The sequence below is a fragment of the Myxine glutinosa genome, chromosome 10 (genome assembly GCF_964187855.1).
Source record: "Myxine glutinosa chromosome 10, kmMyxGlut1.1, whole genome shotgun sequence".
In the NCBI taxonomy this organism is placed as follows: domain Eukaryota; kingdom Metazoa; phylum Chordata; class Myxini; order Myxiniformes; family Myxinidae; genus Myxine; species Myxine glutinosa.
Window position 1 is genome coordinate 15,624,633 of NC_136270.1, and position 27,981 is coordinate 15,652,613.

At 42.3% G+C, this 27,981-nt stretch overlaps 1 protein-coding gene and 1 long non-coding RNA gene across 8 annotated transcripts in view; one reads left to right on the forward strand and one right to left on the reverse strand.

Moving 5' to 3' along the window:
- The window catches only part of LOC137434176 (semaphorin-6D), a 512,865-nt gene that overhangs the window by 12,798 nt on the left and 472,086 nt on the right, over positions 1 to 27,981 (reverse strand). For all 7 annotated transcript variants that reach the window (XM_068126919.2, XM_068126921.2, XM_068126915.2 and 4 more), the window contains 8 exons: positions 18,809 to 18,928; positions 15,899 to 15,987; positions 15,292 to 15,518; positions 14,783 to 14,914; positions 14,490 to 14,645; positions 14,197 to 14,367; positions 2,808 to 2,948; positions 2,489 to 2,566 (listed from right to left, as the gene is read on the reverse strand). In XM_068126919.2, the coding sequence (XP_067983020.1) occupies positions 2,489 to 2,566; positions 2,808 to 2,948; positions 14,197 to 14,367; positions 14,490 to 14,645; positions 14,783 to 14,914; positions 15,292 to 15,518; positions 15,899 to 15,987; positions 18,809 to 18,928 (1,114 nt within the window). The remainder of the gene's footprint in view (positions 1 to 2,488; positions 2,567 to 2,807; positions 2,949 to 14,196; positions 14,368 to 14,489; positions 14,646 to 14,782; positions 14,915 to 15,291; positions 15,519 to 15,898; positions 15,988 to 18,808; positions 18,929 to 27,981) is intronic.
- On the forward strand, positions 22 to 27,911 carry LOC137434179 (uncharacterized). The gene is made up of 3 exons (XR_010985804.2): positions 22 to 125; positions 6,022 to 6,163; positions 27,410 to 27,911. It is a non-coding gene; the product is annotated as an uncharacterized LOC137434179 (long non-coding RNA).

Genomic DNA, 27,981 nt, shown 5'->3' on the forward strand with positions numbered 1-27,981 from the left:
TATTATCCTCACCCTCCCAAGGATTACGAATTACGGGATTTGGTAAATTATACACTCCAAATCCAACCCTCGGCCGAAGTACAGGCGCAGGACACACGGTGTTCGCAAGGTGTCGCGTGCGGCAGGTAAGCATTCGCAATCGAGGTGGGAAAGAAGAAAATTACAGTTGTGGATAAGTTTGAAAAGGTGCTGCGGAGAAGCTGTATCATCATTGTATTGTTGTTATGATTACCGCGGCCCACAGGCTTATAAAGCAGATGGTCCGTGATTGTAATCACTGGTATTAAAGCACTGGCGTCACTCTTAAGCTTCTGGGCGTTTCGTAACGGCCCGACTGACCTCGCCGATCCGATAAGCTACTTAATGGGTTTAATGTATTGGGTTTGTTTAGGCCGAGCGTTCCATCAGTGCCAGTAATCAAAATGCTTGCACATTCAGACTGCTGCCCCAAGGGCCAACCTTTTTTGACAAGTCAAAGCAAAAAATAACAAACAAAAAAACTTGGTTTCCAAAAGCAAACAGATCTATGGGGAATAAGTTGCTTTGAAGAACAAATGGTCCTATAAACAGAGTGTGGTCAAGTGTTAAAATGTGTGTTCGAGTGTTATTTCAAACTGTTAACGAGGAAAGTGCCGTCACAGCAGGTGCAGGTGAGCTTGGCCACTCTGGTGTCACAATATGAGCCCGCACAGTCCAAGCTTTTGGGATCCGCATATCCAGTCGGACATACCATGCCGATTCATCCGGCGTCTACTGTCCTTGTATGTCACGTAAAATTACACCGACGTTTCATAATGTCCTCTTCCGACATATTTTATGTCCAAGCTGCTCGGTTACCCTGAGATCATCGAGGGAATGGGTGGACGGGAGTGGAGAGCACACATGGCTAAAATATCTGCTTTAGAGCAAAAGCCTGACCTGCGATTATGAAGAGGAAAAACAAAAACTGATGCGTTCATAATAAGAGAGTTTTATGTTTATAAACCGGATTAGTAATATGATGGCATGTTCAAGTTCCACATCTACAGCACTGACTTGATTGGTTGCCCGAAGGCATGATCCATGCGGATCACATTACATTGGCCTATCACTATTCATTTACCGGCTCATTGCTTGGGAATCCTCGTGAAACATTCCCAGCAACTTCCTAAACAGAGTCATTCTCTGAAGTTTAACCTAGAAGTGCACAACAAAAAGGATAATGGGGCCAACGCGGGATGCCAAGACCGATGGCAAGTGAAACCACGCCATGCACATGCAGATGCTCTTGAAGGTATGATGGATGAAGTGAAACCACAAAATTGGTACAAATGGTCTTTTTTTAACCCGAAAAGGGCACTGCATACCCCTCTACAATGCTGCCTCAGCATACCATAGTATTCGTTAGGCAACTATGCACAGCTCCCGCCGAGCAAAATAGAACTGTACTTTAGTTTGACTAGCAGCTAGGGAGAGCCAAACGGAGAGTGGGAGTACGTGGGAGAGACAATGTGAAAGCATAAAATTCCAAGCAAGTGCCAAAAGAGGTAAGGTGATGTTAATTGGTGCTGTGTCTCTGCGGGTGATAATATGTTATTACCAGAGAGAGAGAGATGGGGGAGAGAGAGAATCTCTGTCGCTCTCTCTCTCTCTCTCTTTCTCTGAGACAGACATAGAGACAAGGGCAGAGAGAGAGGCAGACATAGAGACAAGGGCAGAGAGAGAGACAGACAGACAGACAAGGGCAGAGAATGAGAGAGACAGACAGACAAGGGCAGAGAATGAGAGAGAGAGAAAGACACACAGATAGACAAGGACAGCGAGAGAGAGAGAAGGACACGGAGAGAGAGGGAGAGATGGAGAGAGAGAATCTCTGTCGCTCTCTCTCTCTCTCTCTCTCTCTGAGACAGACATAGAGACAAGGGCAGTGAGACAGACAGACATAGAGACAAGGGCAGAGAGAGAGACAGACAGACAGACAAGGGCAGAGAATGAGAGAGAGAAAGACACGGAGAGAGAGAGAGAGACCATGTAATAATACCCAAAAGGAGCAATGTGCAAATGAGAGGAATAATTGGGAAGAACAATGTAACAATAGTCATGAGAAATTAATAAGCTTAAACACTCGACACTCTTTAACATCTTCGAAGCTTCAGCCCCTTTCAGCAATACCATTGGATTTGATACAAAATTGTTTCAGCCACCGCACGTGCTTATTAAGCAAGCAATAACATCTCATCAAGAGGCAGGCAATTGCAAGTGCTTCTACCGGTAATTATAAGAAGAAGGGGGGTGGGGGAGAATGAAACGGCTAATTTAAGACATGAAAGCAAAACAGACCAACAGTAATGGGAAAATGAATGAAAGTCTGCAGATGAAAATGCTAAGCAAATATCACACGAGTGGCGTCCGTCTGCATGGAATACTCCTGTGGTGACAAATACAGAAATAAAAAAGACTAACAAGAAAGCAGGGTAAACAGTCCAGCTGCCCTACCGCACGTGCCTACCTGGTGCCGGTGGAAAGGTAGGTGCAAGTGCCGGTGGACACCCAGCCACAGTAGGGGTCTCGTGCTGAAAGGCAAGATCTAAAAGGAGGAGAGAATATGATAGTTATGATCCATCCTTGCTACTTAACCCACATTTGAGCTTCAGCTGCCCCAGTAAAAAAATAAACAAAAAAAACAGTGGCATGGAGATGCAGATTGTGGCTGTGAGCACTGCAATGAACTCGGGAGCGAAATGAAACAACAGAATGAGAGCAACGGATGCCGATATAAAGCTGGGATGGAAAATGCATGGGAAATAGGCAAGCCTGGATATCGAGACCTGCGGCATTGTGCGTAGCGAGCACAACGACTGAGTGGTATCCGCACAATGCACGCGGAAAAGGCAACGTAGATCACGTGGCGAGGGACATCGAGGAAAAGGTCGAGCACCTCTTGTTCGTTTTCTCCCTCGACGGAACACCTGGAAGACAAGAAAGAGAAAACAAAAGAACAACAAGTACAGATACATTCAAAGTACACCCCTCTGCGATTCAAAGTACATCCCCATGCCAAATAAATAAATAACATCCACAACAATGGCATTGCTGGGGCGCCCGGCAATACCGCCCTGCAGCTCATAGAGACTGTATTGGGTGAGAGAGGTGTACAATAATTGATTGGTTATTTGCATAATTAAAATCAACAAATGATGATCATAAAATATTTTCTTAATCAATTGGCTAATAGCATACCTAAACCACTAGTGCTTCATCTGAAGCTGTAACTTTTTGAAAATTAATTAAATAAGTCATTATTCAAAAAAATTAAATAATTCATTGATTAATCAATAAATAATTAATCGATTAATCAACAAATCAAAAATATCCTTTATAGCTACATCACTTGGTCACTGTCGTGTCCAAATATCAGCTTCCTAGCTCAAATGTGCCTGAGATATTGCCCAGATGAGAAAGAAAATAAAGAAATGACTAACAATGAAAATAAATAAATAATAATCATAAAAAATTAAATAATGAATCAATTGGCTAATATAATACATAAACCACCACCATTTCATCCAAATCTGTAACTTTAAAAAAAAGAAGGAATTAAGTCATTAATCGATTAATTGATTAATCAATAAATCAAAAATACCCTTTATGGCCACATCACTTGGTCATTGTCATGTCCAAATATCAGCTTCCTAGCTCAAAAGGTGCCTGAGTTATTGCCCAGATGAGAAAGAAAATAAATAAATGATTAATAATGAAAATTTAACAAATAATAATCATAAAGAAAATTAAATAGTTAATCAATTGGCAAATATAACACATTAACCACCACCATTTCATCTGAATGTGCAACTTAAAAAAAATAAATTGTCATTAATCGAATAATTAAATAATTAATCCATTAATTGATGAATCAATATATCAAAAATACCCTTTATAGCCAAATCACTTGGTCATTATCATGTCCAAATATCAGCTTCCTAACTCAAAAAGTGCCTGAGATAATGGCCAGAAGAGAAAGGAAATGTACAAGTACTTAATTAATCGCTAATAATTAAATAACTCATCAATTATTTGATTAATCAAAAAACAAAAAAAATACCGTTTTTGACAAAGTACTTACTATTGTACCCAAATTTCACATTCCTAACTCAAATGATGGCTGAGATATCACCTGGACAAACAAACAAACAAGAAAGCAAATGAGTACAGATACATTCAAAGTACACCGCCCCCATGCCAAATAATTAAATATCCCACAGTGCGGCATTGCCGGGGCGCCTCTGCCGCCCGGTAATACCGCGTGCAGCTCATAGAGACTGTATTTGGAGGGAGAGCTGCACAATCATTGATTAATTGCATAATTAAAATCAATAAAAGATTGTCATAAAATATTTTCTTAATCAATTGGCTAATAGCATAACTAAACTACGAGTGCTTCATCCGAAGGTGTAACTTTTAGAAATGTAATTAAATAAGTCAGTAATAATAATAATAATAATAATAAATTATTAATTAATATATAATCGATAATTGATTCATCAATAAATCAAAAAGTAGGCTTGACAGCCAAATCACTTGGTCATTGTCATGTCCAAATATCAGCTTCCGAGCTCAAAAGGTGCCTGAGATGATGGCCAGAAAAGAAAGGAAATGTATAAGTACTTAATTAATCGCTAATAATTAAATAACTAATCAATTAATTGATTAATCAATGAATCAAAAATATCCTTTACAGCCAAATCACTTGGTCATTGGCATGTCCAAATATCCGCTTCCTAGCTCAAAAGGTGCCTGAGATAATGGTCAGAAGAGAAAGGAAATGTATAAGTACTTAATTAATCGCTAATAATTAAATAACTCATCAATTAATTGATTAAACAAAAAATACCGTTTTTGACAAAGCACTTGCTCACTATTGTGCCGAAATTTCAGCTTCCTAGCTCAAAGGATGGCTGAGATATCGCACGGACAACCAAGAAAACAAGAAAACAACCAGAGTGAAAACTGAGTACTCCCTTTCAGCGTGCGTCATTGCCGAGCCCCCTTCAGTGCCTGGCAATGACGTTATGCAGCGCCTGGAGATGGCATAGAAAAGGAGTGGTGTACAACAAGTAAAACGAGAACGGCACTCAGTAGAGAGCATACCTCCGCCAAGTGAACAGTTTATGTTTTGTATCCCAGAGTCGACCAGAAAATCACAATACAGAATCACATTTTATCAAAATCATCCATCCACAACTTTTTGACATATCCTGCTTTGTATCGTTTTTGGCCCCATCTCCCAATGGTGAAGAATCACTTTAAAAATTCTACTAAGAGGATCCGGATCCGGATCTTCACCAAAATCGAATCGATTCTTCCTCGTCACACACACAACCTGTCCACCAATTTTCGCTCAAATCCGTCCATAACGTTTTGACATATCCTGCTTTGTATCGTTTTTGGCCCAATCTCGCAATGGTGAAGAATCACTTTTTTAAAATTCTCGTAGCCGGATCCGAATCCGAATCCGGATCTTCACCAAAATCTAATAATTTCGTCCTTGTCACATACGCTACCTTTCTCCCAAATTTCGTCAGAATCCGTCCAAAACTTTTTGAGATATATTGTTCACAAACAAACGGACAGACAAACAGACATGGGTGAAAACATAACCTCCATCCACCTTTGGTGGCGGAGGTAATTAATGGTAATGCTCCTTCAAATGTGATATTAGGGTATGTGTTAATGTTAGGACACAGCTGACTCGGAATTACTTCTAATAATCTATCGATTTATGTTCCTCTGCATGCAAATACCCATCCTCTTAGAGACCCTGGAAGGCCTGGCGTTATTGCATCAAACAGAAAGGGCCATTGCCGTCCAACCTAAAAAAATTAATTTCCTTTTGTGTGAATAAAATAAATCTAGAAGTTCTCCAAAAGATCCCCTGTTAATGATGTTGTCTAGACTGCATGGTGTAATGGTTACAGCATCTGCTCTTCATTTTGGAAAAATACTTTTAAAATGGTCTGTGCTGCTTCCTTGTTTGCCCCTCAGCATTTAGACGACAGAGTATGGCCAAACCCTTGGGTTGGCATCCTATGTGGGGGAGAATGGTGGTGAGATTTATCTTCCCCCCAAGCTCATCGGCTATGTTTGGCTGAAGTCAAGTCCAGCATTGTTATCTCCGTCACCGAAGGTGAATAGAGGTTATGTTTTCACCCCTGTCTGTGTGTCTGTTTGTGAACAGGATATCTCAAGAAGTTGTGTACTGACTCGGACGACATTTGGCGGACAGGTTGTGTGACAAGGACGAATTAATTCAATTTCCATGAAGATCCGGATCCGATAATTTTTTTTAATTTTTTCAAGTGATTCGTCACCATTGAGAGATGGGGCCAAAAACGATGCATAACGCTGAGTTTCAAAAAGTGGTGGACGGATTATGACAAAACCAGGTGGATTCGTTGGTTAGGCAACACGAAGCGGTTAGATTTTGGTTCAGGTTCGGATCCAGATCTGGCCCATCAGTGGGATACAAAACGTAAACTGTTCTGCCTGGCGGAGATATGCGCTCTACCGAGTGCCATTGTAGTTTCCCAGATTTTTCTGCATGTGTGTGCATTATTTGTGTTGCAGGTTAGTCATGAACCTCAAACATGTAACTGCCTCCACCCCGACTCTAATGATTGTAGGTTGTGACATCATTCCATAGACAAAGATAAATAGTAAGCAGCTATCAGGCTATTAGCTTGATTCTGCAATGTCAAAACTATTCATCCATAATGTAACACTGGCTATAATTTCCTCTTGCAACATGAGTGCAATGGCCAAGGAGTGAAAAGGGCTTAATTCTGCACAGAAGAAGGGAACTGGTGAGGTTTTTTATTGGCAGAAACTTCAATGGCAAAGAAAGAATGTTGATGTCATGCCAACACTCAATGCTGGTGGGGTTTCTCTCTTTCTGCACAACGTCTATGGCTAATCTACCAACGGTGATGAGAACTGGCATGAGTATGGTGGAAGGTAGTCTTGACTCAGGGTAATGAGTAAATCTGTAGATGTGCTGTCATTTTGTTTTGTTTTTTGCCATAATGTTGTTCACCACCTGCAGCCAATGGCGGTTATTTTCAGGTGTCGTTACCCCTGTAAATGGCATAACTTGCAAATACAGAAGACAACTTTGGATTTGAGCATTCGAGACAGGATAGCAATTGGATTTTAGCATGAGAGACAGAGAAGAGGATTTGGAGTTCAGCATTAGAGGCAGGATATCATTTGGATTTTAGCATGAGAGATGGAGAAGAGCATTTGGAGTTGAGCATTAGAGATGGAGAAGAGCATTTGATGTTTCACATTAGAGATGGAGAAGAGCATCTAGAGTTAAGCTTTAGAGATGGAGAAGAGCATTTGGAGTTGAGCATTAGAGATGGAGAAGAGCATTTGGTATTTAGCATTAGAGATGGAGAAGAGCATCTAGAGTTAATTATTAGAGATGGAGAAGAGCATATTTGGAGTTGAGCATTAGAGATGGAGAAGAGCATTTGGTATTTATCATTATATATGGAGAAGACCATCTAGAGTTAATTATTAGAGATGGAGAAGAGCATTTAGAGTTGAGCCTTATGTATGGAGAAGAGCATTTGGAGTTGAGCATTCGAGATGGAGAAGAGCATTTGGTATTTAGCATTCGATATGGAGAAGACCATCTAGAGTTGAGCATTAGAGATAGAGAAGAGCATTTGGAGTTGAGCATTATATATGGAGAAGAGCATTTGGAGTTGAGCTTTGGAGATGGAGAAGAGCATTTGGAGTTGAGCTTTGGAGATGGAGAAGAGCATTTGGTATTTAGCATTAGATATGGAGAAGAGAATCTAGAGTTGAACATTAGAGATGGAGAAGAGCATTTGGTATTTAGCATTAGATATGGAGAAGAGAATCTAGAGTTGAGCATTAGAGATAGAGAAGAGCATTTGGAGTTCCGCTTTAGAGATGGAGGACAGCATTTGGAGTTGAGCATTAGAGACCGAGGACGGCATTTAGAGTTCAGCATTAAAGACGAAGGACAGCATTTAGAATTTGGCATTTAAGACAAAGGAAAGCATTTGGACTTCAGCATTAAAGATGAAGGATAGCATTTAGATGTGAGCATTAAAGACAACGGACAGCATTTGGAGTTCAGCATTAAAGACGAAGGACATCATTTGGAGTTCAGCATTAAAGACGAAGGACAGCATTTGGAGTTCAGCATTAAAGACAAAGGACAGCATTTGGAGTTCAGCATTAAAGACAAAGGACAGTATTTGGAGTTCAGCATTAAAGACGAAGGACAGCATTTGGAGTTCAGCATTAAAGACAAAGCACAGCATTTGGAGTTCAGCATTAAAGACAAAGCACAGCATTTGGAGTTCAGCATTGAAGACAAAGGACAGCATTTGGAGTTCAGCATTAAAGACAAAGGACAGCATTTGGAGTTCAGCATTAAAGACAAAGGACAGCATTTGGAGTTCAGCATTAAAGACAAAGGACAGCATTTGGAGTTCAGCATTGAAGACAAAGGACAGCATTTGGAGTTCAACATTAAAGACAAAAGACAGCATTTGGACTTTAGCATTAGAGACGGATGACAGCATTTAGTGTGAGTATTATAGCAGAGGTTTTTAACCTGGGGTGCACGCACCCGCTGGGGTTGTGAAATATCATTTCTGGGGGTGTGAACCATGCCAGGCAGTTCATAAAGGAGTGCGAAGAATATAATTCTAAGTCTTTAATTCTACAGTCACGCGAAAAAGTAAGTACACCCCATGTAAAGTCTTGACGTTTTCAACATATTTCAACATACAGCTATTTGATCTTCATTTCAACAATATTGATAGATAAAGGTGATATAATATAACAAATATCATGAAACATTTACATTTTGTAGTCCATTGTATAATTTAAATAAACATAAATGCAAATTTCGCATGTGGAAAAAGTAAGTACACCATCACATTTATCACTACTTCAAATACCTAAAATTAGAATCAGGTGCAAACGATTAGAACATCGTTAGAGAGGATCTTGGAGGAACCTGTCTTATTTAAACCTCAGACATTTAGTTTGGTTTGCTCTTTGTTGTTGAAGTGTGCGGCGTCACCATGCCTAGATCAAAAGAGCTCTCTGAGGCCTTCAGAAAGAAGGTTATAGATGCCTACGAGTCTGGGAAGGGATTTAAAAAGATCTCCAAACAATTTGAAATCAATCATTCGACTGTCCGGAAGATCATCTACAAGTGGAGAAGATTCCAAACAACTGCCAACTTGTTCAGGCCTTGCCGCCCCAGCAAGTTCAGCCTGGGAGCAGACCGCAAGATGCTGAAAGAAGTCTCTAAGAACCCCAGAATGTCATCATGGAACCTACAGGTAGCTATTGCCACTGTTGATGTCAAAGTGCATGAGTCTACCATTAGAAAGAGGCTGCACAAATTTGATCTACATGGGAGGTGTGCCAGGAGGAAACCTTGGCTGTCCAGAAAGAACATCAGGGCAAAACTAACGTTTGCCAATGAACACCTAGGCAAAGACCAGCACTTCTGGAACAATGTGCTCTGGACAGATGAGTCAAAGGTAGAGCTATTTGGCCACAGTACTAGAAGACATGTTTGGCGAAAACGAAAGACAGCATTTGACCACAAGAACCTGATACCAACTGTAAAGCATGGTGGTGGAAATATTATGGTTTGGGGCAGCTTTGCTGCATCAGGGCCTGGGCAGCTCACCATCATAGAATCCACGATGAATTCTTCATTGTACCAGAGGGTGCTTGAGGATAATGTGAGGCCATCTGTCGGAAAGGTGAAGCTCAACCGATGGTGGACCTTGCAACATGACAATGACCCTAAACATACCAGTAAATCCACCAAGGAATGGCTGAAAAGAAATGGAGGGTTCTGGAATGGCCAAGTCAAAGCCCGGATCTAAATCCCATCGAGATGTTGTGGGGGGATTTGAAACGAGCTGTGCATGCAAGAAACCCTTCAAACATCGCACAGCTGAAAGAATTCTGCATGGAGGAGTTGGCAAAAATTTCTCCCATTCGATGTCAGAGACTGGTAGACAGTTATAAGAAACGCCTACTTGAGGTTGTTTCTGCCAAAGGGGGCAATACCACCTATTAGAGCCAAGGGTGTACTTACTTTTTCCACAGAAGGAAATGGCATCTCTTTTAATTTTTTGTTGAATAAATTAATGCAAAGTCAACTTTTCATTGTTTTTTGTTCAATTAGATCACCTTTATCTATAGATACTGTTTAAATGAAGATCAAATATTGATATATCCACATATGTTAAAAAGATTTTAAAAACATTTCATGGGGTGTACTTACTTTTTCACGTGACTTTAAGTCATTAATAATTTAAATAATTTAATTTAATCTGTCCTGAGTCATTAATATTTGACAAGTGTGTGAGAAAATATTCTGAGAACCAAAGGGGTGTGGTCACCAAAAAAGGTGAAGAAACACTGCGATAATTTTTTTTTGTATACTTAGTGGAGGCTCGTATAAGAGCTAACACATAGAACATACAAAAAAGAGGGCTGGAGACAAGAGGGGGAGAGAGAGGGAAGCACAACACCAGTAGAGAACAGGGACATCAGGAGATCTGTGGAAGGGAGAGGGCTGGGCAGGGCACATGGGATAAACAAGATGGACACTACAGGGCTTTCAGGAAAGAAAACAGGGAATTTGAAGGAGGTGGGTTTGGGTTGTATTAACGGGGGAAAACAGGAAAGAAAAGATCAAGGTTTTGGATGGGGGAAGATAAGAGATGGTGATGAACAGCTGTTTTGAAGACCTGGAGGGAGGAGTGGAATTGAAAAAAGTGTGGGAGTTTGTTCTCGAGGTGGGAAAAAGAGGAATGAAAGAGTGAATGTGAGCAATGAGTCTTGATTTTGGCAGTTTCACAAGAAGTGGGTTGCTGACAGATATTGTATGTCCTGCAGGAATATTTGGGGGACAGAGCACAAAAAGAGCATGGGGAGCTAGGCTGGATTGGAGTCAGTACAAGACAGAAACCCCACCAACCTGCCTGTGGTGAGAGAGTGAAAGGCCCTCAGAATCAGCTTCATCACAGGAGATACCAATGATCCTAAATACCTTGGTTTATACAGCGTGAAGCTGAGCTCGGTGTGAGGCAGGAGCACCGGCCCAGAGGGGAGAGCCGTATTCCATGAAGCTGCGGATGAAAGTTTGGAAGGGGTGAGAAGCTCAATAGTGCAAAGGAAGGACTTCGCACGATGGAGGATGCCTAGTCAGAGACTGGCTTTGGAGGCCAGCTTGGAAATATGGTTTTCCCAGGAAAGATAATTGTAGATAGTGACACCCAAAAGCTTGAGTGACAGAACTTCTTCGAGAGGATTGTTGAGAAAGTAGATGGGATGGTTTTCCAGATGGTCTTTTTGGAGACACAAGGTGAGTGTGAGATTTGTCAGGATTGAAAGAGATGTTCCACTTCTTTGACCAGTCTGTAATTTTATCCAGGTCTGCAGAGAGTGAAGAGGGACTGCAGAGAGTGCTGCCTGTCGATCTGAGGGATGAGAGATGGAGCGGCAGAAGGTGGAGTCATCAGCAAAAAGATAAAGAGGATTTTCCATAGTCAGAGAGATCATTGATGAAGATTTGAAAAAGCACAGGGCCCAGAACACTGCCTTGAGGAACTTCAGCCTGGACAGGAAGAGGAGAAGAGAGAATTCCATTCAGTGCCACTCATTGACTGCGACTGGAGAGGAAGTCCATGAGCCATGCGTGGAGATTTCCATGGACACCATAAGAGGAGAGTTTGTTGAGCAGAGCGGGGTGCCAGACTGTATCAAAGGCACGTGATATGTCCAGGGAGATGGCTCTGATTTCCTGTTTGGCATTGAGGACCTCCATCCATTGTTGAGACAGCAGAAGCAGCATGTCCAGAGTATAGTGACCTGGTCTAAATCCAAATTGATGATCAGAGGTCAAGCCATTGGAGAAGACGAAGGATTTGATATCCGAAGCAATGATGGATTCCATTAACCTGCTGAAGATTGGGAGCAGGCTGATTGCTCTGTAGTTGCAAGGATCTGTTTTTGTACCTTTTTTGTGTAAAGTGGTAATGTTGGCTGATTTCCAAGCTGATGGCAGATGACCTTGAGCAAAAGAAAGGGTGAAGGGAACAAAGAGAGGGTGATATAGCGTGACAGAGCAGGATTTTAGGACCCGTGGGTTGATGCCGTCTAGTCCAGTTGCAGAATCAGAGTCAAGGTTTGACAGAAACTTCACCTTGTCAGGAGAGAAGGACACAGAGTCCAGGAGCAGCTGGGTACGACTGGGTACAGAGATCGATGGTTTTGGGACACAAGATTTTGAGGCAAACACAGAGTTGAGGCATTCAGGTTTTTCACGTGCTGTGTCAGCTGTGTAGCCGTTTGAGGTAAGGGAGGAGGTGGAGGGGGAACAAACACCAGAAACAGATTTGACCAGACACCACCAGGATTTGGAGGAGGGAGACAGGTTTGAGAGTTCAGTCTTGAGAGTAGAGAGATAGTGTTTAATTCTAAGAGATATTGTTTAAGAGAGGGTTTGAGAGAGAGAGGGAGAGAGATGCCGGCATTTGGATTTGAGCATCAGAGATGGAGGACAACACTTAGAGTTGAGCAATTTTCATTCACCATATTTTAAAGAATTTATAAGCAAGCCGCTCTTGTCTGCCTGCACCTGGTAAGAAATTGACATTTATTCAAGTCGTCCATGACACTTGAAGTTACAAGGGTTCACTCCTTTGGCTCTGTCTGTGGAAAAGCTTGTATTTTCATCTGGATAAGGGTTCATATATCCTACTTAATGTCAGTTTCCACAGCGGAAGGACTCGCAGCAGCTGGAAAGCTGTTTATTGAGAGTTTGTCATCGCATTTGAACAAATCAATCAATTATTCTACTGGAGATGGAGAATGCCTTGCAGATTGCTTTCACCGAATCTATCACTTCTCTGGACGATTTCCTTTCTCTCCTCTTCTTCCTGTCCAGTTTATCTTCCTGCTCATTTAATCGATTGTTTTTATGATTCTGTCTTAATTATCTTTGTGCCAGCAATAGTTTAGAAAAACATAAAAGTGAATGTCACTCCCTGATGTATAAATCTTTAATCTCACTTTCACCATTAATTATTTTTCTTTTTCCTCACCCCCGTTTCTTGTTTTATGAGTGGCTTTCAATTTGTAGAACAAAGAGATCCATTACAATAAAATTGTCCCTCTCTTGCAAGTGCCCACACTAATTCTGTTGGTCACATTTAATAGAAATAATTCTGTAAATTTATTGCCCTCGCTAAAATGAAGTGGAAGGAAGATTGTAAAAAAAATTATGGGGAAAAGCTAAGAAGACATTAGGCAATCTGGCTAATACTAATGGTCAACTGGAAATATCGGCCGCATGTACAAATGTCTCAGATACAAGAGTACATTAGCTTTGTAGTGTCCCTGTCTGATGTGAAGGCCGAGTCTGGAATAAAAATGTGAAGGGGTGCAAGTAAAACACTCGTTAAGAGCAGGTGTAATCCAAGAGTCCATGCTTTTTACACACGGAAATAGATGAAAGAGTTCCTATGCTCTCCATATGTAGGGATATCAAGCGGCACAAGGGAACACTACATTCCAAATGCTTCGATCATATTCCTGGTGTTGGCTTGGCGGTGAGGGTGCCGGCTTGGGATCCTAGGATCCTGGGTTCAAATCCCGATTCATTGCTGAATTAATGCCAGGGGGGGTTGACTCAGCCTGTCATCCTTCCGTGGTCGGCAAATTGAGTACCAGTTCACTGGTAATTCCCTGTGTGTCACAAGAGGCGACTAACAGGGTTGGCGGCAGGAAGGGCATCCGGCCATAAAACATTGCTTCAAAAAGGGGACCAGGGTGCCCAAGCAAGGCCAACCCCCGCTCTGCGGGGAAAAATGGCCTCCAAAGGTGGTTCTTCTTTTCTTTCTATATTCCACCATAACATTTCAGAATCTTTTCCAGAGAATATAGATATTTGTCAGTTACATGCCAACATGTCATCGGTTGTATGACCTTGTGTCAAAAAAGGGAAGTGAAGAAGGAGCTCATAATGCTTTGCAAGGTTGCCAAACAGCAATGCAATTTTATGTACTTTAGATGTGGTTCTCTGCATCAAAATAACCTAGTGCCATGGATTATTACAAAATGAAGTGCAACAGGAAATCCAACCTCTGGGTACTGTAAGCATGAATCTCCTCCAGCAGTGGAGGGTTCACTGAAGGGCCAAATCCTGGACCCAGTACTTTAAACAGGAGTCCATCTTCTGAGCCCAGGTAAAGCACCGTAGCGTTTCCATAAGGACCGGCTGACACGTCTGCGGCAATTCGAGTCAGCCGGTGCCTGAAGCGAGAGAATATCGATTGAGGCTTAGTATAACCGGGTCATTCTTTCATGATTAGAAGCATCCACAAATGACAAATAATTGTTGAAGACCAATTTAGAAGGGAGCATTCCCAACTTACCTAACCATTGTCCTGGTGAACCATGGGCGGCCAAACACTGGAGGCACTAAACCATGCATAAGTGGGTGTGCCTTGATGAAGGACAAAGTCTCATCTGGAAAGTCAGCGGAACTCTGAAAATCTTTGGCTGGGCCCAAACCAGCACAGCATCCAGGCCTAGGGGTATCAGACAAGGGCAAGATCTTTAGATTCTGCCTGGGGGGCAGAACTGCGATTCATCAAACTTCATCTTTATTGTATTTACCATGCAAGCGCTCGTTGCCAGGGTAAAGCACACGTTTTGTGTTTCTTACCGGGGTTGAGGAACACTTTCTGCAGGAACTGTTGTCCAGGCTGCCTCCGGTGAGAGCTGCTCCTTGAACCGCCCATGGAACATGGTTGCGACCTCGTCCATATCAAATGCACACACCGCAGATCCAGGTATACTGCACAGAGCAAGGAAGTGGGACATAATAGAGGTATTAGAGTGGAAGGGGAGCATTTAGGGAATGCCATGGTGGTTAATAATAAACTGTTTCATCCATAATCACAATGGTCTAGCTCAAGATGCTAATGTCAATGTGTTTGATTACATCACAAGATGTCAATTAGGTCATGTAATCAGACCATTCTCATAGGAGGAAAATTTGGAGGGGACAAAATGGAGCTAAAGTACCATTTTATATCACCTCCATTCAAATACAACTGTAAACCCTACAGAGTACTTACTATGTACGCTATCATTACAGTAAAGCCCCAGAGGTCAAAACAAAAGTTCTTTTGCATCTTTACTCCAGTCCTGACCTCATCTGCTGGTCTTCACCTGTTCTGTGGTGTGGTGAACACGGCCAGCACAAGGTGACGTCCTGCAGCCGCCAACACATCCGTGGCCGCTCGCAGCTCATCGAAAAAGAAGCTCGGCTCCCCTGCCTGTCCGGGAAGTGAACACGCGAGGCGGGCCTTCACAAATGACGTCCAGTGGCGCTGCAGTACGCGCTGGGATCCACCCGCATCGTTCTTGCACACACGTGCCACACGTGAGAATACCACCTAAGGAAGGACAACGGTACATGGTTACAAGCTTTGCTCATTAATACAGCGTTGTTTTACTGCATGGCAGGAATTACGCCGTGTCGCATACCATTAAAGATCTAACGATGAGAGACCATTATGAAGTTGAACAATAGTCTGTAAAGATAGCATGGTACTTCCTGTGACTGGTAGGAAGGTGACACCTTCCTTTGTATGCATTCACAACCTTTATGAACTGTCCATAATACCAAACGGCATCAGCAAAATAAAAGGTACTACAGCATTGCGAGTCAACACAAAAGTCGAGTGAGACGGGGAAGACAGCAGGTGTTTGTACAGCTACAGCTTTACACCAAACTGTGCAAGAAGTTATAAAGAAGTGGAAAATCTGCACTCACCTTTCCCATGCTCGTGTGCTCCACAGCGATTTCTCTGAAGAAGTAGTAAATGTAATTTCCAAAGTCTACTGCGTGAACAAACTTTGGCTCTGAAAAAGGGAAGGTGAGGAATGCGATCCGGGGGGGGGGGGGGGGGGGGTAGAAATTAAGAGAGGTACATGGGAAGGAGGCAGAAATGAATGCAGAAGGTAGCGATAGGTATTTAATCAGCTCCAAGTGCAAGTCATTTGATGATCCACGAGGTTTGCTTCTCCATAAGGAAACACTAAAGTGGTATGTTCAATCTTTCGGGTCGCCAGGCCAGACCGGTTATGAGCTAAATGATTGCCGAATTACGGGCCTGGCAGCTGGATGTGCCGAGTTACCGATTGTAGTCTCACGCCGGTTGGTATTATCTCCTCGACCGTCGGACTGGCACTTCGTGATACATACTCGATCATCGTGCTCAAGCCGATGGATGCAAGCCAAATGCAAGCACTTATATTTTGTGAGCCACAAACGAGCCATCATAAAGTCCAGGCCCAACTCCTGCCGGAGGATGCTGGTGAACAAGGCCTTGGCCAAGCGCAGTTCCCTTCAAAATCTGTCTCTTCAATGGAGCTTTGGATTGCTGGTCTAAATTAAGGCTTTATGTAAAGCTCTTCTCCATTGAAGGTCTGCCCAGCTCCCACGTTTGCCGCTTTCTCTGGTGCTCTTTCTCGGCTCTCTCAACAAAAGCCACAGGACGTCTGGATCAATGCCAGGACCGCCCGAGATGGAAAGAGACGTACACACACACACACACACACACACACACACACATATATATATATATGTATATACTATATATATATGCAGAGTGGGAGAAGCAGGGAGAAAAATAAAAAGAGGGAGAGAATGGGGGGAAGGAAAGTGGGGAAAAAATATCAACGCCTCAGTCGGGAACAAAACATCGCTTTTCTTCAGTGGAATTTAGCAAACGCCCAATTTGGCACTAATTGTGGGCTCCGTTGCGTCTCTGTGGCGCCACCTCCTTGCCCCTACCCCACCCCTTCCCTCATTGCTTTCCCTGTCCCCTGCTGCCTCTCCCTTCCAAACCCCACCCGGCTCATCACTGCCAAGGGTGTGGAAAAAGCAGCTCCGAGGGAACCCCGATGACAAAATTAGCTTTTCTTAATCACCGACTTCCTGCACCACCAAGCTGGCATTTTCAGCGGCAGCTCTCCGCTAGATGCAGCACCTTACCCCAGATTGTGCAGGAACCCGTATCTCTGATTCCTTACCACATTGCTTCCATAAACTGACATCATTTAATCTTTTTTGTGTTCCATGAGTTCCTGGCTCTATCTGCCTGTTCCAGCTCCCATTGTTGAATTGTCTAAATGTCTCGTCTCTGTACATCTCTGTATTTGTCTCCGATGCTCAAAGGGAGAAACTGAGTGTGAGAGCTTACAATTCCTAAGCATTGTTATAAAGGTTTCATTTGCATGTGACATCTAACTTCATTCAACCATGACCTTTGCTGCTCTCTCCAATACAAATCTTGTTTCAGTATTTATTTATTTTTTCTCCTAAGGCCACTGACCCATTACCCAACCTACTCCCTACACTTTCCGGGCTCAATACAATGCCAAAAACAATCAGGGGAAAAACTCAGCTTGATCAGAAAGCAGGCCCCCGGAGGCAATACATCGACGCCGATGGATTTCTCCCACCGATTTCTGCTGCTCGGGCAGTGCAGCAATGCAGCATGTACGGGAACGCTATCGGGAGAGCTGGGAATGCCGCCAGAAATGCCATCGGAATGATTGCGAGCGGCGGACGTTTAATCAAATGGGAAAAGATATCAATTGTTGTGGATTTTACTCTTATCCGTGTCTGCACGAGCTCTGCTGGGACGATTTATATACATTGCCTTTTATTTAATATTTTCCCACATCAGAGGCGCTATAACAGTCACGTGTGCACTCACTGAGCTATTGTGCATGAAGTCAAAACCGTGCAGGTCAAAAGTGTAGCTGCCAAAACAGGCCTGAGACAGCACCTTGGTGTACGGAGCCCTTTATGCAGGGTATCATGCGTGATGCTAACGGTGCCATAGAAACCTTACAAAGAGTGAGTCTTTGTGAGCCAGTACAGTTTATAGGTTTCAAATCCGTGCTTCCTGTGCCGCGACTTCAATTGTCCCTGATCAACAAAATCTATTGGGTCCTAGTATGAAGCTGTGATGGCGGTTCCAAATACACACGAGATATAGTCACTGGAATGATGTCATGCAACCCTTTGAGAAAGCGAAAGTTACAACCATTAACAAAATGTGTCACATCTCTTCCCTCACTAGTCTGAGGTTGCACAGACTTTGAAGATCTACAAGGACCTTTCCAGATGTTTCTACAACAAGCAAAGTAGCAGAAAGAGATATGCATTCACAATATCTGTAAGTGAAAGGTGGCAGCAATGAAAGACTACAGAGATAGAGAGGAAGAAGAGATGGAGAGGAAGGGGAAAGGAGAGGAAGAAGAGATGGAGAGGAAGAGAGAGATGGAGAGGAAGAGAGAGATGGAGAGGAAAAGAGAGAGATGGAGAGGAAGAGAGAGATGGAGAGGAAAAGAGAGATGGAGAGGAAGAGAGAGAGATGGAGAGGAAGAGAGAGATGGAGAGGAAAAGAGACATGGAAAGAAAAGGAGATGGAGAGGAGGACAGACATGGAGAGAAGGAGAGACAGGGAGATGAGGAGAGATGTTGAGGAAAAGAGAGATGGAGAAGAAGAGAGACATGGAGAGGAGGGAGACATGGAGAGAAAGAGAGAGGTGGAGAGAAAGAGAGAAACAAGTGGAGAAGAAACCACATAGAGAAATAAGCAAACAGACTTCGATATGCAATGATAAAAGGAGAATGGCAAGCACACATGCGGAAGCCTTCTTCTTTTACCTTTCAACCATTTGGAGTCATACTTGAGGGTCCGAAGGGCAGGGCCAGCGCCGATACTGCGATAAATGACAGCATCACTAGCCAAGAAATCTGTCACTGTGGCCGAGTACAACATTCCACCTGTAAAAGAGACACCAATCTCTCCTGAGATTACCAACGCAACCCCTAAGGGGATATGTACTTGTCTTCAGTTTAGGCCCCAGTCTTGGACTTGCGTTTGTGCCTTAAAGATTCATTCGTAAGAGGAAAAAAAATAACTGCTTAAAATTGTGGGCTCGTCACCAGCGAGCTTGTATAACTGTGCAGCACCAAGGGACGGTGCAATGATTTCAACATTAAGGATAAATGTCTGACAAAGTGAAGAAATACAGTGGGGTGGAAGGAAGGGGTAGATGGAGGGGGATGTTAGCTTTGCTAGAATATAATTTCACGTTAACTAGGCCTCCGGCCATTAATTTCCTACAGCATTTTATATTTTACACGTGAAATTTTGTCCGTATCGACGTAGCCTTCATTTCTAGAAATGTCTTTTATGATCCCTCATGCCAGTCAGTTTGACGGCAATGAAGTTCCTTGTTCAGCAGTAACATCTACCAGATGCAAGTTGGCATCAGGTCACTAGGTCAGACTCTACGCGAGAAGCCAGAGGTCTCTTGGAACCCTTTGAGGAGTTCCGAATGCATAATGAACTAACTGTCCACTTTCTGCAACGTCGTAGGTATGCTCCTATTAGAAGCAGGTGTAAGATAAGTGTGAAACATCGCCCTCTCGACAGCTCACCTACTCTTGGTGGATGACACCGTGTTGACTTGCGAAGAGGCAAAAGATTTGCCTCCGAAGACAGAAAGTGTATTTTCAAAACTAACCCTCTGGGTTTCATGAATGAATCCAGGTCCTGTTCTCTCTGAACAATCTTTTTCAGTGGAAAAAGAATATTCAACATTTCAATTCCTGGTGTTGGTTTAGCGGTTAGGGTGTCGGCTTGGGATCCTGGGTTCGAATCCCGGTCGATCGCTAAATTAACACCAGGGGGGTTGACTCAGCCTGTCATCCTTCCGAGGTCGGCAAATTGAATACCAGCTTGCTGGGATGAATGATCCCGGTGTGTACCCCGGTTTAGAATAGGTACACCGTATCCCTGCGCATCGTAAGAGGCGACCAAGGGTTGGCGTCAGGAAGGGCATTTGGCCATAAAAAAAACATTGCCTCAAACAGGGAACCATGATTGTCATGGGGCCCGCAAGGCCAACCCCCGCTCTAGCAGGGAAAAATGGCCTTAAAACGATCATTCATTCACAAACTCAATGCAAAAAATACCTGTACAGATACCACTCACTGCCTGTGTGGGATGAAGGGAATTTTTAAAGCTGAACACAACCTAAACGGGTATTTGGATTATGATGTCCAGTATACAAATTTCACAACAGTATACAAATTAGATATGCAACTTATAAATGTGAAGGGGTTCAGCAGCATCCTAGCTAGACGTATACGCACTCGCCTTTGAGCTGTCTATCCTAATTTGAATGTTGGCCCAGCTATAAACTTCCCCCTTGGTGTTTCTCATGGTGTGATGCATCAATGCATGTGTGCCGTTAAGCTGGGCGTCCCGTCTGCAAGCATTAGCTGGCGGGCATTAAACATGTATTGGTGTCTTTCGCCAAGAGTAGGTGAGTTATTGCTGCCACCATGAAGAAATCACTAATTCCTGCCACTTTCAGCCAAATGTCAGGCCTGGCCAGCCGGTTAATAAAATCTCGGGTAGACCACATTTTCTGGCCGATCCCACAAAAAGGTGGGGGAATGATTGGGGTTGTTCGAGAAATACTCATAGATAATTTAATGTTTAAATTATCTACCATTTTGTAGGCAGAATAATGCTTCATCTGTGACACCTGCAAGGAGATTGGGACGGGAGGCTGTGTGGGGGGCACCTTATGCAGCATTAACAGTGTTGAAAGAAGTCTCAACTTAATTGCAAATCTTTTTATTCAATCTCTCTCTCAAATGGTCATTCAACCCTGATGAATATTGGATCATCCAAAAATATGAAGACTTTAATCTGTGAACAATCTCCTTCACAGGATCAAAACAAAATAAACGTCCATCATAAGAGGTACCAAGTAGCAGATATCACCTGGTATCGTCTCGATACCTACTAAGTAGCAGGTATCGGCCCTAAAGCTTATAGATTGTGACTTGAGTTTCGTAAACCATATACCAAGCAAAGCAGAGTCCACATTGTGAGGGCATCACCATTTTGGTGTCGCCAGTGATACTTTAGCTTCCAATGAACTATTTTAACTGATATTCAGAGTGGGCATTCAGTAGTGACATGGGCATTGAGGAAGTTAGGAGTGTTGGAATGGTTGATCAGAGTAGTGATGGCAATGTACAAAAGAGCGCGCACAGCTGTAAGGACGAAAGACGGGAACAGTGGTGAGTTTGAGGTGAAGGTGGGAGTGCATCAGGGGTCGGTACTAAGCCCACTACTATTTGTAGCTGTGATGGAGGTGCTGGCTCAAAACGTGAAGGAGGGTTTACCGTGGGAGTTGTTGTATGCAGATGATCTGGTGTTGATTGCGGAAAGTATGGATGGACTGAAGGAGAAGATGAACAAGTGGAAGGAATGTATGGAGACAAAAGGTCTGAAGGTGAATATCGGAAAAACGAAGGTGATGGCAAGTGGTAAAGCATGTGGTGAGGTGGAAAGAACTGGGAAGTGGCCGTGTGCTGTGTGCAGGAAGGGTGTCGGATTGAACTCCATTCAATGTACAATGTGCGCTGAGTGGGTTCATCACAAATGTAGTGGTTTGAGAGGGTCATTAACCAGTGTGGCAGCTACATTCAAGTGTAAGGTGTGCACAGAGGGAGATGCAGATGGAGGAAATGTTGAGTTGGATCTTGGAGACGGCGTGAAGCTGGAAGGTGTGAAAACATTTTGCTACCTCGGAGACATGCTGAATGGAGAAGGTGGATCAGACTCGGCAACGGTTGCTAGAGTGAGATGTGCATGGAAGAAGTTTTGGGAACTGAGTGGTGTGCTGACGAGGGGGGGAGTGTCGTTGAAGCTGAAGGGAAAGGTGTATGCTGCATGTGTGAGAAGTGTTACGATTTATGGGAGCGAGACATGGGTAATGAACGTAGAGCAGCAACGAAGGGTGGAAATGCGAATGGTTCGGTGGATGTGTGGAGTATCGTTGAGAGAGAGGAAGACAAATGATGAATTGCGAAAGATGATGGGAATAGAGCCTGTGATGGATGCTGTGAAGAGAAACAGTTTGAGATGGTTTGGTCATGTGTTGAGGAAGGATGAAAGTGACTGGTTGAGAAGAGTGATGGAAATGAATGTAGAAGGAAGTAGAGGATGGGGAAGACCGAGAAAGACTTGGCTAAAGATGGTCGAAGAAGAAATGCGGGCAAGGGGGTTAACAAGGGGAGATGCAGAAAATAGGGCAAAATGGAGAAGACTGTCATGGGGACCGCAAGGCTAACCCCTGCTCTTGCAGGGAAAATGGCCTTAAAATGCGTGTTGTATTCAGAGTGAGGTACGTACATACTGATGAAAAAATACCAAATTTTACATTTTTATGCTGACCTTCAGCAAATGGCTTATATCCATCATCATAATCATCATCCAACATCCATCCATACCTAACAGGGTGGTCCACAGATATATGTAATATTTAATACTATTAAAAATCCATGCTCCACAAGGCTGCCCTTGTTCCTATGTTTATAAAGATCATATGAACCAAATATGAGGTCAATTGGAACTTATTTAGAGGTTGCTCAAAAAATAAACATTTTTAATTTATCCTGTTTTTTTTTTCAGATGGCAGAAACTCGCAGCTCTTCCACAGTTTGGTTGCTGGGCAAGTCTGAAAAGGAAATAATATGTGGGGGACTACCAACCAAAGGACACACATTGCAGAAAATGGTGTACCATCACATACAAGAACACCATACAGTTCGTGAAAGTGCCAAACTTAGTGTACAAGCTGTGTGTGCATACTGGGAGAAAGCACGAATTCCAGTGCAGAGAGTAGATTCCTGTGAGCGCCAACTTTTGAAGTTGTATGATGCCTACAAACTGGTAAAGAAAAATAGAACCAAGACATGCGAAAACTATAGAGTGAAGGAGCAGATGTTCAAAGATGATCTTCAATCCCTCTTCGATATCTCACCAAATGATGCGCTTGAGAAAATGACGAATGAAGAAGACAAAGCATTCCTTATCATGCAGCGTGAGGATCCCTCGAGTTCACGTATGGGATCTGTGGACAACACTCTGGCAGTGAAGGAGAACAGAAAGCGTATGAGGCTTGAGAATGAAGATAAAAGAAAGAAGAAACATGCTGCTGAGACTCTAACAGCAATGCAATCTGTTCCATCAACATCGGCTGTGGTTGATGATGATGATGAGTCTGAGATTGATAGCTACGATTCAGGGGACAATGAATTCAAACTCCAAAGTCCATCTTCTGCCAAACAGGCGAAAAAGGCTCCCATCAAGGTGATCACTCCAGCAATAGTGGCAACTCTGGACAGAGTAAATCTCTCAGATCGGCGTGCTATGTTTGTGGCCAGTGCTTTTGCACAATCTCTTGGTCATACCATTGAAGACATTTCTCTGTCACGCAGTGGAATTAGTCGTGCTCGAATTCGTGGGAGGGAAATAATGGCCACTGAAGAAAAGGCGAATTTCTCATGTAATAGCCCACTCCTACTACACTGGGATGGGAAACTGCTCCCTGATTATACTGGCAATCACAAAGAATCTGTTGATCGGGTAGCGATACTTGTAACTGGTATGAATACCGAGAAGTTGCTTGGAGTCCCAAAAATTCCCCAAGGCACTGGTGTAACACAAGCAAATGCATGCATACAACTTCTTGAGGAGTGGAATGTCAAACAGTTGGTGAAAGGCATAGTGTTTGACACCACTGCATCCAACACAGGGCTGAGAAACGGAGCATGTACCCTCATTGAAGCAGCTTTGGATGCTAAGCTTGTCTGGATTGCATGTCGTCATCATGTGTTTGAAGTAATGCTCTCTGATGTTACAACTAAAGTCATAGGACCCACTAGCGGACCTGAGATCAGACTGTTCAAGAGGTTTCAGAAACAGTGGCCTTTAATTGACAAGAAGAGGTTCCAAGTAGGAGAAGATAAAACATTTTCCGATAACCTTGTTGAATGTCAGAATATGATACATTTTTATGCAGCTGCACTCGAAGAACAACACCCACGTGATGACTATGAAGAACTTCTGAGACTATGCCATACATTTCTGGGTGGATGTGAGGCCAGAGAGGTGAAATTCCATGCCCCAGGAGCTATGCACAATGCCCGCTGGATGATGAAAGCCATATATGCTCTCATGATGGTTCTCTTCAAAGACCAAATAAAGCTAAATCACGTGAATTGAAGGGAATCACAGATTGCTCTTTTTGTTGCACTTGTGTATGCGAGATTCTGGCATGAGGCGCCGCTACCCACAAAGGCACCTCTCAATGATTTGCTTCTTCTTTCAACCCTTGATTCTTACCCAGATGTGGTTGTCCATGAAACTGCTGTCAAAGCATTCACTAGACACCTCTGGTATTTGTCAGAACACCTTGCTGCATTAGCTCTTTTTGATAGCCGGGTGGATGATGACTGATGAGACTTAGGCAAAGATGGTGAAGAACTTCAAGCGGGCTCCAAAGCCAAACAATCTTCACAGGATAGACGCTAAAGCCTTCAGGCTTTCTGACTCAGTGGACACCGACATCACAAGTCGATCTCTTGATTTATTTGGTGTTGCCATCTCAGAGTCTGACAAAGAAGTATCACTGAGTTTTCTGGAAAAGGAGCCACACCACTAGAACACAGACAACTCATACCAAGAGCTTGAGAAGAAGATACGCTGCATGAAGGTTATCAATGACTGTGCTGAGCGAGGTGTTGCTCTCATCCAAACTTTCCATGACACTCTGACCAAGAATGAAGAGCAGAAGCAATTTGTGTTGAGAGTTGTGAAACTTAATCGTGAAAACTTTCCAGTGTCAACCAAAGCCATCTTGTCAAAGAAGTAGGCAATGTTTTGAAACACAAGTTTCTGAAAACAATGTTACGTAAAATCATTCAAATTATGTGTATTCTGATGTTTACTTTGTTTTAATTGTTCTGATAGATTTGTTTTATTGTCTCTGATAGATATTTTATATTTTCTGATGGATGATTAATTTTTTCCGATAAATGATTTATTGTCAAATTAATACATGAATGTTTAATCTACTGTTTTGTTTTTAATCTTAATTTGACGATATGAATGAACATTGAACAATGAACAATGAACAATTGAACATACATGTACATTGTACAATGGTACATTGTACATAATTATTTATTAGTTTACAAACAAACAACAACAACAATAATAAATAATTTGAGTAATTGAAAATAGATAATTATCTATGAATTGATGTATGATGCTAAAAATTCTGTATCTTATTATTCATTAAAATTTGTCAATATTTTGAGCAACCTCTAAATATTGTCCAATCAAGCTCAAATTTTCACCACAAACTACTTTCTTCAATAGGAATAGGGGCAGGCTTGTGGGGAAATGAAAATCCAATCTTCAAATTTTTGGACCACCCTAATACCTAAGCTGCCTACCAATAACCATGTACCCCTTTCTTCCCAATGCCTCTCGGTACCTATATAATACCAGTTTAAACCTACCTACTGTTTACTGTTCTTTGTTACCTATACACGAGATTGCCATTTTTGGGATGTTCCAAAAGGAAGATATTACAAAGGGCTTTTGTGTAATTGGAATAAAATTTTGCAAGACTTTCGAAAAGTACCAAATTAAGCTCGTGTCACCGAAAAGCTGTTCAAGCAAAAAAAAGTTATTCCATCTCGATATAATTATATTTAGCATACTCTGACAACCTGGGACCTCTTTGCAGACCTCTGAACCTTTTCAAACTTTCTAAATCAAGAGGGCAAACAGATCATCACATGGCAAATATGGCTAAAGAAAATAAATGAGCTTTCACTCAAAGATGTTCAAAACGAACAACTGCACATTACGGCAACATGGCCTTTTTGAGGAGCACAAAACCAAAAGTACACAAAGGTGTATGGTACACAATCAAAGGAAATGCGAACGATGTCGATGACATGCCATCGCAAATCACCACGGCTCCTGCCAAAAGCAAGGTTGAAACATTACAAAAATTTATACCAAAATTATGCAATAACAAATTTCGAGTAAAAATGTTTCCCCTGTTTTGACCCCTGTGACCCTAAGTCCCCACCTCCTGGAGCATTAACCTGGGGTCATGTCCAAAATATCGTTGCATATGTTATGTGTCGACCAATTTTGATTGCACATACAAATAGTCAGGTTCACTATGTTTTTTCGTTCAAAATCATGGTAGATTAGCAAACCTATACATTTTTGGAAACGTTATTACATGGAAAATCTGAAAATCAATGTTTACATTTGCCAATTCCGACCAATTCGATTCGACCAATTCGACCAATTCCATTCGACCAATCGCTTCGATCGATTCGATTCGATTCGATTCATCGAATTCGATTCGATCGACCATTCGACCAATTCGATTTGCCAATCAATTTGACCGACCTTTGCTTGTGTGGAACGGACTGTGAAAACGATGCAGACTATATTGTCGGATACGACACACAGGACAGTGATGACGAACTCTAAATGGCATATTCTGTAATCGTGTATGTTTGATGCCATTGACTGCCTGTGTATATTTTGTCATTGACTGCTTGTGTAGATGTGAAGTTATACTGACTGCATGTGTATATATGATTTTGCTGACTGCCTGTGTATGTTTGGTGATATGAATTATTGACACATTTTGATGTTATTAACTGCCTGTACAAAATGATAACATGTATTTGATTATGCAACTTATCGCGAATATAAAGACAGTATTTTGCAATTCAAAACCTTTGATTCGTGTCTTACCATTCCCCATAGCACTAATTTGATACTTTCATTGGATTCCTTGTCCCTGAAAATATAGGTTTAGTATATTTTTAAAAGTTTTTAGGGTAATTAGAGGCAGAAATAGAACAAAATATGTATTTTACAGTGGCCATTTTGAAAATCCAAAATGGCCGCCATACAGGTATCTCTCCAAATGTAAACATTGATTTTTAGTTTCCTTATGCTATAACCTTTCCAAAAATGTATAGGTTTGCTAATCTACCATGATTTTGAACGAAATATAATTTATTGACAAAGTGAACCTGACTAAAAGTGTCATTGAAAAACGTTTTGAAATGTGCTTGTAATTGCATTTTTTGGTATTTGAACTTTTGACCCTGCTACAGGGGACCGAGCCAAAAATGATAGTGCTCTTGTTTGGTGATTATAAGTACCAAATTTCGTGCTTTTATGCACAACCGTTTAGGAGATAGCGTGACGGACAGACACACAGACAGACAGGCGGATCCGATTACAATATCCTCCCTTTTTTAACTTCAAACAAATTGAAATTTTCCATATGCATCCTGTGGATAGACGATACACTGCAAGCAGAATAATCCTTCATTGCTCTCCACCAGGTTGAGAATGTCGAAGTTGACACGCCAGTTGCTGAGATCAGAGACAATTCTCCAAGCGACGTCAGAGGCCAATGTTACGATGATGCTCGGACCAAGTGCGGATCTAAAGGTGATGCCTCAACTCAAACACGAGGAAAATCCCCAAAAGCTATGTTTACACATTTCTGATGGGTGCACACTGCAGTTGGTAGATAACGATACAATGGGGGATGTAAAATAAGTCAAGGATGTTATTTAATGATGCTCAACGAATTATACAATTAATAAAGTTTTCCCCCTCGATCAAGACACCATATTTTGACAAACTATAAAGCATGAGGTAGCAACAGACACACCAGAATCTTCATTTCCTGTACCCCACTCATTGGAGGAATATAGGCCAATTCATTTACAGCACTGTGTGCTTCCCCTTCTCTCCCCATCTTGTCTACCGCTCCCTCTTTTTGTATATTTTGTTTGTCTGGTTGATTTGTTTGTGAAATAAATGTTAGCTCTTTCACGAGCCTCGATTCAGTATACAAAAAAAATCTTTTCTACCCCCGCTAATTTCGGTCCCCTTGTGTTTTATACCT